The sequence below is a fragment of the Mus caroli genome, chromosome 1 (genome assembly GCF_900094665.2).
Source record: "Mus caroli chromosome 1, CAROLI_EIJ_v1.1, whole genome shotgun sequence".
NCBI classification, from domain to species: domain Eukaryota; kingdom Metazoa; phylum Chordata; class Mammalia; order Rodentia; family Muridae; genus Mus; species Mus caroli.
This window is the reverse complement of record NC_034570.1, coordinates 154,542,712-154,556,160: the sequence shown is the minus strand read 5'-3', so window position 1 is coordinate 154,556,160 and position 13,449 is coordinate 154,542,712. Positions and strand designations below refer to the sequence as shown.

At 42.3% G+C, this 13,449-nt stretch overlaps 1 protein-coding gene across 1 annotated transcript; it reads right to left on the bottom strand.

The window, feature by feature from the left end:
* Window positions 1–3,243: 3,243 nt before the first annotated feature.
* Sele (selectin E) lies at window positions 3,244–12,710 on the bottom strand. Its single transcript, XM_021173048.2, has 14 exons — window positions 12,609–12,710; window positions 12,193–12,276; window positions 11,337–11,720; window positions 10,728–10,835; window positions 10,072–10,260; window positions 9,212–9,400; window positions 8,921–9,109; window positions 7,778–7,966; window positions 7,191–7,379; window positions 6,921–7,097; window positions 6,193–6,303; window positions 5,345–5,366; window positions 5,174–5,243; window positions 3,244–4,218 (listed from the first exon to the last, which is right to left on the bottom strand). The coding sequence occupies exons 2-13, from the start codon at window positions 12,227–12,229 to the stop codon at window positions 5,189–5,191; spliced, it is 1,839 nt and encodes a 612-aa protein (XP_021028707.1). The 5' UTR covers window positions 12,230–12,276; window positions 12,609–12,710; the 3' UTR covers window positions 3,244–4,218; window positions 5,174–5,188.
* Between the last annotated feature and the right edge of the window lie 739 nt (window positions 12,711–13,449).

Below are 13,449 nucleotides of genomic sequence, written 5' to 3'. Positions count from 1 at the left end.
GTAGAAAGTGTGAAGAGGGTAAGACAGCATATAAAGTTTGAATTCAGCCATTCAAAAGCAATCTGGAGGAAGTCACTGACATAATAGTATTTAAACTGTAAGAAAGTTAATAATAATGACAAAAAATGGCATGTATATGTCAACACACACACACAAATATAATGTAGTAGCAACAATAACAACACTAGAACTTAACAGGTCATCTTAATTACCTTTGAAAGTCTAAAATGCTACAGAGGAGTAACTATTACTAGGCTCTTTTTTAAAAATGTATTTGTTCTTAAGTAATTTCATAGCTCCTTGGTGCTTAATCCACCCCCATCTCCCAATGCTTGTCATCCCCTGGAAACTCACCAAGATATTCCCCAACTTCACGTGCTTGCTTGCTTTCTTATAATTTATGGAGTCTAAGTAGTCTTGCTTGTTGGAATGTTTACTGGTCTTTTTGGCTTGAACTCATTCAGATAACCATGCCTATCTCTGTAGTATTTTAGACTTTCAAAGGTAATTAATATGACCTGCTAACCTGTAGTGTTGTTATTGTTATTACTATTTTATATTTGTGTGTGTGTTGGCGCATACATGTCATGGTGTTTGTCATGTAAGTTCATGGGTGTAACAGCTCCATCAATAGCTTAGGAGGCTGAAACAATGACTGGGCTTTCTGAAAAACAGGAAGTATGTATGCAAGTGAAGGACCAGGAGACCTAGTGATGCAATTCAGCTCAGAATTCAGAGCGTAAGAATCAGGAATATATATCAGCATCCTAGACCACGGTAAAATGTATGCCCTAGCTCAAAATGATAATAAATTAGATCACGTCTGCCCACAGGCCTACGTTGTAAGCTTTGCAATAGCAGCAAGAATGTGTATCTTGGTAGCGAAGAACCTCATTATGAATCTAGTCTTGGGGGATTTGGTGGTTTGGATATGCTTGGCCTATGGGAGATAGCACTATTGGAGGGAGTGGTCTTGTTGGAATAGGTGTGGCCTTGTTGGAATAGGTGTGGCCTTGTTGGAATAGGTGTGGCCTTGTTGGAATAGGTGTGGCCTTGTTGGAAGAAGTGTGTCACTGAGGGGATGGACTTTGAGGTTCTATGCTCAAGCTCCACCCAATGTGGAAGAGACCGTTCCTTCTAGATGCCTTTGGATCAAGATGTAGAATTCCCAGCATCCTTCTCTAGCATCATGTCTGCTTGAATGTTGCCATGCTTCCTCCATAATGGACTGAACCTCTGAAATTGTAAGCTGGACCCAGTTAAATGTTGTCCTTTGCCGGGTATGGTGGCACACGCCTTTAATCCCAGCACTCGAGAGGCAGAGGCAGGCGGATTTCTGAGTTTGAGGCCAGCCTGGTCTACAAAGTGAGTTCCAGGACAGTCAGGGCTATACAGAGAAACCCTGTTTCAAAAAACAAAAAACAAACAAACAAAAAGTTGTCTTTTATAAAAGTCGCCTTGGTCATGGTGTTTCTTCACAGCAATGAAACCCTAAGACAGGGGATAATTCAAACTTCAGTGAACCCAATGAACTAAATGAACATGAACTTTTTAAAATTACAGCAAATGAGACTGTCGTGCAGCAAAGACTTGGTTTTCTTGGGCTTGGTGATTCTTTTAGATAGTCAATGTTTGGTTATCTTTTGGAATGGACACAAGAGCCTAGATGTATATAATTCCACACCCTCTAGAATATTGATGTCATCAAAAGAGACCACTGTAATATAAGCTAGAATGTGGAGACACTGGAGCCCTTCTCATTGCAGGTGTGACTGTAAAATGGAGCAGCCTCTATGGGAGAGAGCTGGAAGGTTTCTCTAAAAGCAGAGCAGGGTTCCTAAGTTACCTGCCTCCAGATAACAACAACGAAGACAGTGGAGAAGAAGTTGCGCCTCAACCACACCCTCAGGGCTTCCCCAGCAGCGCCATTCACCGTAATCAAAAGGCGGAAAGACATTCAGTGACAATGGCCTGAGTGGTCCAGATACAATACCTGCTCAATCCGCACAGAGAATATAATTTTTCCGTAAGTGGGATGAAAAGCTGATACAAGCTACACCATGGAGAACCCTAGAAAACAGTGTGCTAAGTAAAAAGAGCTAGGAAGAAGGTCATGTGCACTTTTATGTATATAAAGTGTGCTGAAGAGGCAAATCCATATTCAGAACGTAGATTAGCATTGCCATGGAGGGGAGAGAAAAGAGTGTGAAGGAACCGCTAACTGGCAGGGTTTCACTTACGCCAATAGAAATGTTGCAGAGTTAGGTATGTGGTTACCTGATATTCCATTTAAAAAGAGGGAGTTTTGGGTCAAGGCACTTGCCACGCAAGCCCATGTTGTGTAAAAAGAGAGCCGACTCCTCAAAGCTGTCCTTTGATTTCCACACATTCACAGTGACAATTCAGATGCACGCAAGCACATGTGCACACAATTAATTAAGATGTAATTTTTATGCGGTACAGATTTTTATCTGGATGCATTAAAATGTTAAGAAGACTCAGATCCACAGAGATAAGTAGAAACGCATTTATTGCAAAACATTATACTCATATGTGAATACAATAAGTTTAACATATTTAAATAAATACATACTCTTACACCATAAAATATTTTAAATCATAATTTAAAATACTCTATCAGGACTCAGATACAGACCACATTTATATTTCACACAGTAATTTCTGATACAAAATATACAACCATTTACATTGTGCAGTTTCTCACAGTCTCTCTCTCTCTCTCTGTCACTCCTCTCTCATCCTAATGCCTATCACACTTCCTGTTCCCTGTTGGCTTTTCCACCGCCACCAATCATCGAGGACCTCTCAAAAAATTTCTTTCTCTAATATGTTAATTTGGAAGTTGGGACACTTTTGGCAGGAACAGAGCTGGCATTTACAGACCAAGTGTATGTCATTGCCAGTTACAGGTGAAATTGCTTAGGAGTTTTATTCTCTGTAACATAACATAATCACTGTGTTCACCAGCTTTCCCCTCCTCTAGAACATATGAACTAAAATAACCACTGGATACCTTTACTCTTTAAAAGTCCATTGTCTGCATTGATTACAGGGTGACACCTCACCATGGATTTAGAATTAGATACAATGTATAAGAATCATGTGTTTGTTGTGTAAAAGAACCACTCTTTTAGGAATCACAGCGTGTTCACATTTTGACATGCTCTTAAATACATTAAAATGTACTTTTTATCATTTGTGCTTTTATTAAATCAGAACATTTGGCTTAAAGGATGGTCTCTCTTCCAGAAAAAACAAACAAACAAACCTTGGCGGGGGCGGGGTGGGGGATCAAATATATAAACTCTCTCTTCACTTTCTATTCTTTTGATAGTACCATGTCTTAAAACCAGCTACCATTAAATACTCAGGATTTCACACTGATTATTAATTTCTCATTTTGAGAGTAAGTGGACTGCAAATATAACATTAAATTTAGATTTAGGGATTTTCTAATTAAATAAAAGATTTAGGGTAACTTTTGCCATGTGATAGGCCACAGGATTCTGATTTTTTTTTTTAAAGTCCTTTTGACCCTTGAGCTGACATAAAAATGATGGATCTCATGCTGGCTTTAATGCCAGGACACAGAACACAATGTTCAAGAATACTTCGGCAGCCACTGAATCCCATGGGGATAAAGCCAATATGTCTGCCTAGCAGTCTTAACATGTAATATTCACCAGGATCTGCACCTTGTACCCGTAATGACACTCCTAGGCCATAACCTGAGAATATGGCAATTCTGCCTTTTTTTTTTCAAGATAGAAATAGAAAATCAATTGCTCAAAACTGCTGATAAACATTATTTACGCCTGTGACAACAATACTGGAATTAGCTGTTGACACACTGTGTGGGGAACAAGAGAAAGAAACAAAGCAATAAAACACTGTTTCTGTTCCCAAATTCTAGAGTGACTCAGAGTCAGAATGAATTCTGCTGTTCCAGCTCCCGCTCTCCCCGGTCCATGAAGAGAGCACCTCCACCTTCTGTGGCAGCATGTTCTTCATCCTGTCACTAACTAGGAAAGAGGAAACCGAGTCATTCCGGTAGAGGGCTGGCCTTGTCACTCAGTTTTGATCCATGGAGTCAGGATCCCAGTTTTTAAGCAGGCAAGAGAGACCAGGATTCTGTAGACAGTTCATTTCCTGCTGTCTTCAGCATATCATTCTATTTCCCACGGTGCATTTGTGTTCCTGCAAATACAAGCAAGTGTGAGAGCCTTCCAAGTCTCCTGCATGCTGGAAGCAGCAACAAAGCACACCCATCAGCTAGCAGCTGTCTCAGAGGTGCTCCAAACATGAACTCCCAATGCCACTCAGTTACTAGTCTCTATGACACTGTAATCGTAGATATAGGTCAGTTATACCCATTAAACCCTATGGAATATACAACCCAAAGAATGAACTCTTGTGCACCTTGGGCTTTAACTAAGAACTGTTCAACTATATTGGTCTTCACCAAGGACTATGCTAATGAAGAAACTCAAGGAAGGGAGCTGAAGAGGCAAATTGAAACATCTAGTTTCTGTTCAATCTTTCTCTAAGCCCCACACTACACCAGCAATTCTCTTCATCAAGAAAACACTTTATTTAGAAGGACTTGACCTCCCAAGCAAACTCTCAGAAGCAATGTGGACACTGGGGATCACAGATTCTAGATCCTGCTACTGCTGCTGTTCACAGTAGCTATGGAAACTCCGGCAAGTTCCTATAAAGTCTGTGCCTCGGTTCTTCATCTCAGAGGAATAAAGGAAGAGGCCTGGTCTCTCCCAGTCCCTAGCTTAAATTCATGCTTACAAATCTAATTGCTAAATGGGTCTAGTATTCACCACCACCACCACCATTCCTAAGTAAAATGATCCAAGGAAGACCAACCTCTGCTGCTTCACTTACAGAGAGAGAGAGAGAGAGAGAGAGAGAGAGAGAGAGAGAGAAGAGGGAGGGGGAGGGAGAAGAAGGAGGGAGGGGGAAGAAGAAGGAGGGAGGGGGAGGGAGGAGGAGGGAGGGAGAGAGAGAAACAATTTTCTATAAATTATCATCAAATGGGGACTCTCTCAAGCCAATGGCAGGCTTGATTGAGGGTGTCAAGGAGAAGCACTATGTGTAAGGGAGATTTTTTTCTCATTCACACGATCTGCCCAAGTCATACCTGATTGTTTTGAACCTAGATGTTCAAAGGCACATGGTAGTTTTCAAACGATTGAAGGCTTTGGCAGCTGCTGTGGAAACACAAGGAAAGGACGTGAAGCACTGCTTTCCTACATGCAGAGGGGAAAATGTATGTATTAAATAGCATGCTTTATACAAGAATTCACCTTACCTAGCAGGAACAAATTTCTTTGCTGCAAGAGAAAGAAAACTATTAGTTCGGAATAATGAGTTTTAAGCAAATCAGATTAATTGACTTGACTCATCTGGCCTTACACTCTCAGTATTACAGGACTCTGTAATAAGCATTTGGTAGCAATTAAGGCAAAATGCAGAGGACGAAATATGCAAAGACCACAGCAGCTTTCTGACACCAGAAAACAGCTGCATGCTCATCTTGTCTGATTCTTCTAAGTTCTCCTAAGAAATCCAAAATCCATGTTTTACATGGAATTTCCTAATGTCTAAATTTCAATTTTTAATTAAAAACATTTAAATATTCTGTAGATCAAAGGAACTGTGGGTATGTTTCCTATTTCTATTCCTCTGTGTGTGTGTGTGCATTCCTGATATATTATCCTTGTTATTTATACACACACACACACACACACACAAATTTAGACTATTTCAAGCAATGTTTTCAGTTACTTGAAAGCATTTCACCTATGCTCCCAATAGAATCGTGGTATAACTCTACAATTCTGATTGACCATCTCCAAGTACACCATGGAATTTTACGTGAGTAGCGCCCCCTAGAGATAAGCAGTGTTATCACAGTCAACATGGGTTTCCTAAAACTTTCAACATCAAGCTGAATAATTATCAATCCTTGTCCTGAAACTTTTGCTTGATTCCATTGCTATTTACTGGGGGGTTATTTAATAAGTAGGTTCTCCTCTATAGATTCTAGTGAAAAATTTTAAGTGGTCACAGCTCATCAGCGAGGGGGAATACACGCACACACACGCACACACACATACAATTTTCAAATTCATTTTTGGAGTGGATGCCTGAATTTACCTTTCTTCCGAAAGTATCTCATCAACAAGTAGAGTAATGAGGACGATGTCAGGAGTGAGGTTCCTGCCGCAGAAAGTGCAACTACCAAGGGACGGGTGGGGCTGGCTGGGGCTGAGGAAACAAATTGGGAGGAGACAGTATAAGCAACGCTTGGTTTTCGAGTCTTTCGGCCTTGCCATTTGGCCTTTTCTCTGTATATTTATTACTATCAGCAGAAAATTTATTACTGTCATTGAAGATTTAATCAACTCCTCTCAAACCACCGTTGAGGCTGCATATCGTGCTCCCAGTTAGGCCGTAGCCTTGTAAAGCTCTTTGGCACTTCGTCACCATACCTCGGTTAGCGCTGAACTACCCCTGCCTTCTCTCTCACACACTTATTTCCTGCTCCTCCTTTTGTCTCTAGATCTCCCCTTTTCAATGATCAGAATCCCACTACGAGGGAGCAGAAATGGGAGATATAACAGGAGAGAAAGGGAGAACAGAGAAGGACCAAGGAATAAATCATAACAGCAGGGGTCAGTGGTGAGCATTGGAGAGGAAAAGGGGGTGTCAGAGAAGAACAGAACATTCTACCTCGTCCACAGACATCATTTTCTGTTGTCTTTCTATCCATCTCTATGACCTACCATTCTGATTTGGACATAATGGACAGTTAGCTTCCTTAGCAACATAACACCCCTCTTCTCTCTATTCCCCGAGGCAACCACCATCCATCAGTGCCTTACCTTCACAGGTAGGCGGCATCCCAGACCAGTGTCCCGTGGCACCACACGTCAGAACTGTAGATCCATTGAGTGTCCAATCATCGGGACATGTAAATTCACACACTGTGCCGAAAACTGCTGTTCCACTGCAGCTCATGTTCATCTTTCCCGGAATGTCAAGGCTTGGACATTGTACCACTGCAAAGGACATGCCCATAGCGGAGGTCAAGAAACCCATACCACAAAACCACGAAGTTAATGTGTGTCATGAGAGTCTGAACTCAGTGTTACCTTGGCAGGAGGGGACTTCCTGGGTCCACTTTCCCTGAGATGTGCACTCAAGTTGAGCTGAGCCATGCAAGCTAAAGCCCTCGTTGCATTGAAAGGCACATGAGGACTTGTAGGTGAATTCTCCAGTAGTAGCATGAGCACACTCCATGACGCCATTCTGGGGCCAAGGAACATCATCACATTTCACAGCTAGAAGAGAGAAGCCATTCCAAGGTATAAGCATTGGGCTATAGCAGGTGTCACAGGGTAGCCAAGCCACAAAGATGTTCAATAGCTTCTATCTTACAGTAAAATCTAAAGTATGTCTGCAGGGGCCAGAGAGATGGCTCAGGGGATAAAGGCATTTGCTGCCAATCTTAGCAACTTGAATTTCATTCCTGGGACCCATATGATGGGACCCACATGAAAATCGACTCTGACAAGTTGTCCTCTGACTTCCACATATGGGTCTTGGAGTACACACACAGAGAGACAGAGACAGAATGAGAGAGACAGAGAGACAGAATGAGAGAGAGGGAGAGAGAGAGAGAGAGAGAGAGAGAGAGAGAGAGAGAGAGAGAGAGAGAGAGTTTTTAAAAAGCATGTACCTGAACACATGGGCTCCTTGCTATCCCATTCCCCTCTTGGACCACACTGAAGCCTTCTTGATCCCTTCAATTCAAATCCTTCTTCGCAGGAGAACTCACAACTGGACCCATTTTGGAAAGGTCCAGAAGCACTGGGAAGACATTTCATGTTGCCTCGCTGCGGTGCAGATAAGGCTTCACACTGGACAGCTGAGAAACCAGAGAAAGGGCGAGAAAACACCATGGTTGAGACTGGAGAACATCTGTCATTCGATAGCCAAGTTCAACTGGCACAAGGCTATGCATAAAGAGCTCAAGATGGTTCTTCATTGTGAATTTCTGGCAAAACGGCTGTGTTTCCCTATGTGATACACATATTATCTCTCCATGATAACGATGCCTAATTCGAGGCAACTATTAGCAGGAATATGGTCCCTCCATGCTGGTCTGATGTGCAGAGTGAGGTTAATGGGATTTTATATCACTGAAGAGCATGGCACGGGCTGTGACTGCTTCCAAGTGCTGCCAGAAGAGGAAAGAGAAAAAGAAGTCTTCCATGCAGGGTTTGCCTGCTCTTGGCTTGAGTTTGGCGTTGTGGCATTTTTGCCCCTAAAACTCACTCAATACAAAATTTAGCTCTAATGATGCCAGAGCTGGATAACGAAAACTACTCGCCTGAACATTCTTGCTTTTACCATAAAGACAATTACACTGTATTGCTTCTATGTCTGTGTCGAAACAATCCTCGTAGGTGACAGACACCAAGCTGGGGCTACTGTCATCACTGCTAGCTTGGAACTTCAGAAGCGAGTGATACAATGTGAGGGCTGAGCAGTACCTTCATTGTGCTGAATTTTACATTTTAAACAGGATTTCTCATGTGTTAATTCTGACTCTACGCCAATGCCAGTAAATTAATATATAATATACCCTACTTTAGAAACAAGCACAAGAAAACCATTTCCTCATGTTACTTGCATCCAGTCGTGCTTCCTGGCTATGTATTTTATTTTTAAATCAATGTCAGAGGTATTTCTCTTGCCCTCATAATTGGTATGTATCATAGTTAACAGACGATACCTGATGTCATTGCCAGTGGCCAAGATGACAGATTTTTTTTTTTTAAAGAAATGAAAGCATTAGAAGAGACAGTTTCTCACTCACCTTTGCACACTGGGATTTGTGGTGTCCACTGCCCTTGTGCGCTGCATTCAACCTGCGCTGGCCCCTGCAACGTGAAACTCTGCTCACAGGTGAAGTTACAGGACGACTTAAAAGCAAGTTCTCCAGCTGTCGAGTTGCTGCAGCTCACAAAGCCATTCTGAGGCTGAGGGATGGCGTCACAGGTCACAGCTGTAACACAAGCACCCATCCGCATTAGTGAAGCTGGCTTGCCCATTTCAAGCCTTGGTTGAGGAGGAGAATTCGATGAATCTCAGCCTGGAAGAACCCTACCTTTGCACGATGGCTTCTCATTGTCCCAGATGCCGGACGAGGTACACTGTAGACTCTGAGCTCCAACTCGCCTGTACCCTTCCGCACAGTCAAACGTGCACGTCGTGTTCCACGGGTAGCTCCCGGGATTTGAGGAGGAACATTTCCTGATTCCATGGGCAGGGTGGGTCAAAGCTTCGCATTCAACCACTGAGGAGATGAAAGAGAGGAGAGAGTTTTACTCAAAGAAAACAGAGGCTTTCATTTTCTCTTGAATTAGGGTTTGTCAAAGAAGGTGAGGCCATCTTCAAAGGGCATAAGCCAAACTCCTGTGCCAGTTATAGATAACAGATCCATAACAGATGCTTAAGTCTTTACTACACTATTCACATTTTCATCTTTTCTCATTAATTTTCACTTTAACTGTGCTGGGTGGTCTCGGATCTATTTTACTACACATGGAAACAACAACAAAACCTGTAGCCTCTAGATCAAGATCCATGACTCGCCTTAAAAGCAATATTAGCATACAAAAGACCTGAGCAGCTAATCTTTTCGGTTGCTCCAGAGAACTAAGATTGCTGTGCTCCCTGAGCAATACAGAGAGCTAAACAAGGTCCTATTGCATGGGAGAGCCGACCGGGAAAGTTACGATGCTGTCTAGATGTATTTGCACTCTCTCCGTGACACCTTCCTTTACGTGTCACCAGGATATCAGAAATACCCATTAAAAAAAAAAAGTGGAAAAAAATCCTATGCTAAACCAAACAGGTACCAGAGAGAGAACACGTTTTCCACAGAATTGGAAAAATTTACAAGTTGGATAAAAAGCTAAGGCAATGAGGAGGAGTGAAGAGGTTTGCTGCATTTGGGAGAGTTACCATGGCAGGCTGGAGCAGGCGCGCTCCACTCTCCAGAGGATGTACACCGCACTGTGGTCTCCATGCTGTTGGGCAGGTAGCCCCGTTTACAGCCGAAGGAGCAGGAGGAATTATAGCTGAAGAGGCCGAACGGGTGGGAGCAATTCAGGCTTCCATAGTCAGGGTGTTCCTGTGTTTTGCAAGTCACAGCTGAAAAAACAAAACAAAACAACGAATCAAGTCACACGTCTGCTCATCTCTCCCCTTGCATATGAGAGAGGAACACTGGTCACCATAATTATCGCCCATTGAACATTTCCTGTGGTCCAGGCTCTATGGAACCATCAGACCATGAAACAGTTTCTATTATTATCTTTGTCGTTCTCTGGAACTTAAAACGCTAAGCTACAGCTAGTTGCCACATGATGTTATTTAGTTTCATGACAACTGGAATAGTCAGTCACCCTACAGGACTACTTTGTCAAGGTGCCATAAGTAATACGGGTAGTAGGTCTGCAGTTTGACCCAGGAGGGTCTGATCTCATAGTCTCAGCCACTATATCACTCTTACTCAGTAGAGGAAACACATGGGCCTGACTGACAAGCCATCACAAGCCATCTGGAGGAGGAGAGGGTGTTACCATCTTGGAGAAGGAACAGGTGAGGACAAGACTTACCTTGCTCACAGTTGGGTCCCAGGAAGCCAGGGTGGCACTTGCAGGTGTAACTATTGATGGTCTCTATGCATTCACCATGACCACTGCAGGATGCATTGGTACACGAAGCTACAGAAAACACAGTCCATATGAGGACAGTCAATTAGTATGGTGTTCATCATGAGTTTGTTTGTTTTTAATTTAGAATCAGTGCAATCCAGATGACACTAATGACATTAGTGCTCAAGATTTTGATTGACATGCCAGATCCAAGTTCCAGTCTCATCTGTTGTATATTCTGGTGGTAATAAATACACATTAGAATAGCTACAAACAACTAAAACACATATTTTATGCAAGTGTATATATATGTATATATATACATATGTATACCCTATATATTGATAGAATTATTATATATACATATATAAGTACACACACACACACATATATATATATAGTTCTTGCCTCTACTCACACAAATCAGTACTAAGAGATACAATTACTATTAAAATCACTTATAATCATCTCTTTGAAAAAACTGGTAGAGACCAATTCCTTTACACAACTCTCAATCTGTCAGGCTGCTTTCATACAGAGCCAGCCTTCCACCATGCGGAAACTTCATACCTGTGTAGCACAGAGCCAGTTTCTTTTTGTTGCATCTCTCGTCATTCCACATGCCCGAGTCTTTGGTTCGTTGGATGTAAATCTCTACACAGTCCTCATTTCTTTGCTTGTTGTTTGGTTCACCTGGAGCCCAGTTCTTAGCTTCCTCTGTCAGAGGCTTCCCGGTCCCCACCCAGATCCATACGTTATTGACTTTTCTGATTCCAATCCAGTAGTAACTTGGTGAATATCTCAGATTGGAGTTTAGGTAGTTGATCTCTTCCTTGTTCTGAATCGCCACCAGATGTGTGTAGTCCCGCTGACAGTATGCACTGGCTTCATCATACGTCATGAGCTCGCTGGAGGCATTGTAGTACCAAGCTGTGCTCTCTCCAGCGAGGAGAACTGGATTGAGTCAAGAAAGAGATAGCAAAGTTTAGTCCTGAATCATGTTGTCTTGCTTTTGGCTTATTGGGCCCTTTTGTTGGTTCAAACTATTGCTTTTAAAAGTAGGAAGAGGATCATCTCAAGGGGCTAGAATTTCTATATATCACTGTGTGCCATTATCTGGTGGTGCCTTATGACAACCACACTGTTATACTCCAACCTCACAGTACACTGGAAGTCAGAGAAAGCAAACTTCATTGGATGCTACGTGGTACCTGCTTGAGCCCCCTTTCAGGAGCCAGATGAACGACTCTTCACAAAGCACTTAAGATCCATCCTTCCCACCACAAGGCAGAACCCTGCAGGGAGGTCAGCAGTTCTGCTAACCACCATATAACACACAGAGCAGCCCCACACAACAAAATATCCTGTTCTTAAGAGTCAATGGGGTGAGGGTGAGAGTCCCTGGTCTCCTGTGACTCCAGCTTACCAAAAGCAAGAGCAGAGAGAAAGCACGAGGCATTCATGACTCCAGCAGTTCCTTTCAATCAGGCACTAGACTGGAGAAACTTTCCTGAGGAGAGAAAGTGCAGAATTAGTCACAGAAGGAAATTCTAAGTGCGGGTTTCTCACATCCTTCTACAACAGCATTTAAGTCAAAGCTGTGAGGTTTTAGAATCCTATACCTCATCCCTTATTTCACAGGCATCTAGCATGGAGAATAAATGCAGACTTAAAGATTTCTATCATTTTAAACAAAGAGAAAATGTAGGTATTAATTACAATGCTATAACAGTTTAGACAGGTCTTTTTTAATCAGAATGACTTTTTTTTTTTTGCATATGTGAGCACACATAAATCTATACTTCGGGCCCAAGGCTCCTCTGATTCGGAATCCGCACTTACTGTTCAGTGGAATTGTTGTTCTGGCGATGGATTCCTTAGGTGTATTGCTCCTGCTTCTCTCTGTCCGTTCTTCTCGCAGTTTTGCTGTGTAGTCAGTCGAGGACCACTGAGCACTGCTTCTACTGGAGCCTCTTTATAGGGGAGCTGGCTTCCTGTGAGTCATAGGACATTATTATCAAAATCTGGCTAAGAGGAAATTCTCAACCGCATCCAAAAAGTTTTCTGGGAATATCCACCGAGTTAAAACACTTTCACGGTGATGTCAGAGACTCTGCCCCTCTAAATTAATTCTTTTTCTGGGCTCTTATATTTGTATGCAGTTTTACCAAATGTGATACAAGTGTGTGATATTAAGTCTTGTGTTATAAAGTCTAATTACCAAGTGTAGAACTTGGTTTCACAAAGATAAACAAGCTAAGAATATTTTATTACCCATGGTCTGTTACTCTCGATTTTCTTGTGTATAACTGTTGATGATACATACATCAGTGCCAAGTTTCTGCTCAGTCACTGCTACCTTAGCCCATCCTAACAGGCACTGTGGTGCAGGGGAGTCATTCATGGACATGTTTCTTCTCATGTTCTATTCATACTAGATTTCTCGTTTCAACAGTGGTGATACAGTATCTGTAGTGACACAGTACCTGCTTAGTAACCTAGACCGCTGATTATACGCTAAGGTGCCGAGTGCTTCCTCTGTGCCATGTTTTATTCATGTTGCCATGCTCATCCGTGTTGCTTTGATTCTATCATTTGTAAATGTGTACCCTATCCTTGTTGTACAGGTGAAGGAATTAAGGAACCAGGTTTTATCTATCTATCTATCTATCTATCTATCTAT

Bases quoted from the DNA above. Each gene is read 5' to 3' on its own strand.
- Sele (XM_021173048.2), bottom strand. From the start codon at position 12,229: ATGAATGCCTCGTGCTTTCTCTCTGCTCTTGCTTTTG. The intron at 11,721-12,192 runs GTAAGCTGGAGT...GACTCAATCCAG, and splicing joins TCTCTCTGCTCTTGCTTTTG to TTCTCCTCGCTGGAGAGAGC. The intron at 5,367-6,192 runs GTAAATTCAGGC...TTTCTCTTGCAG, and splicing joins GAGATACTTTCGGAAGAAAG to CAAAGAAATTTGTTCCTGCT.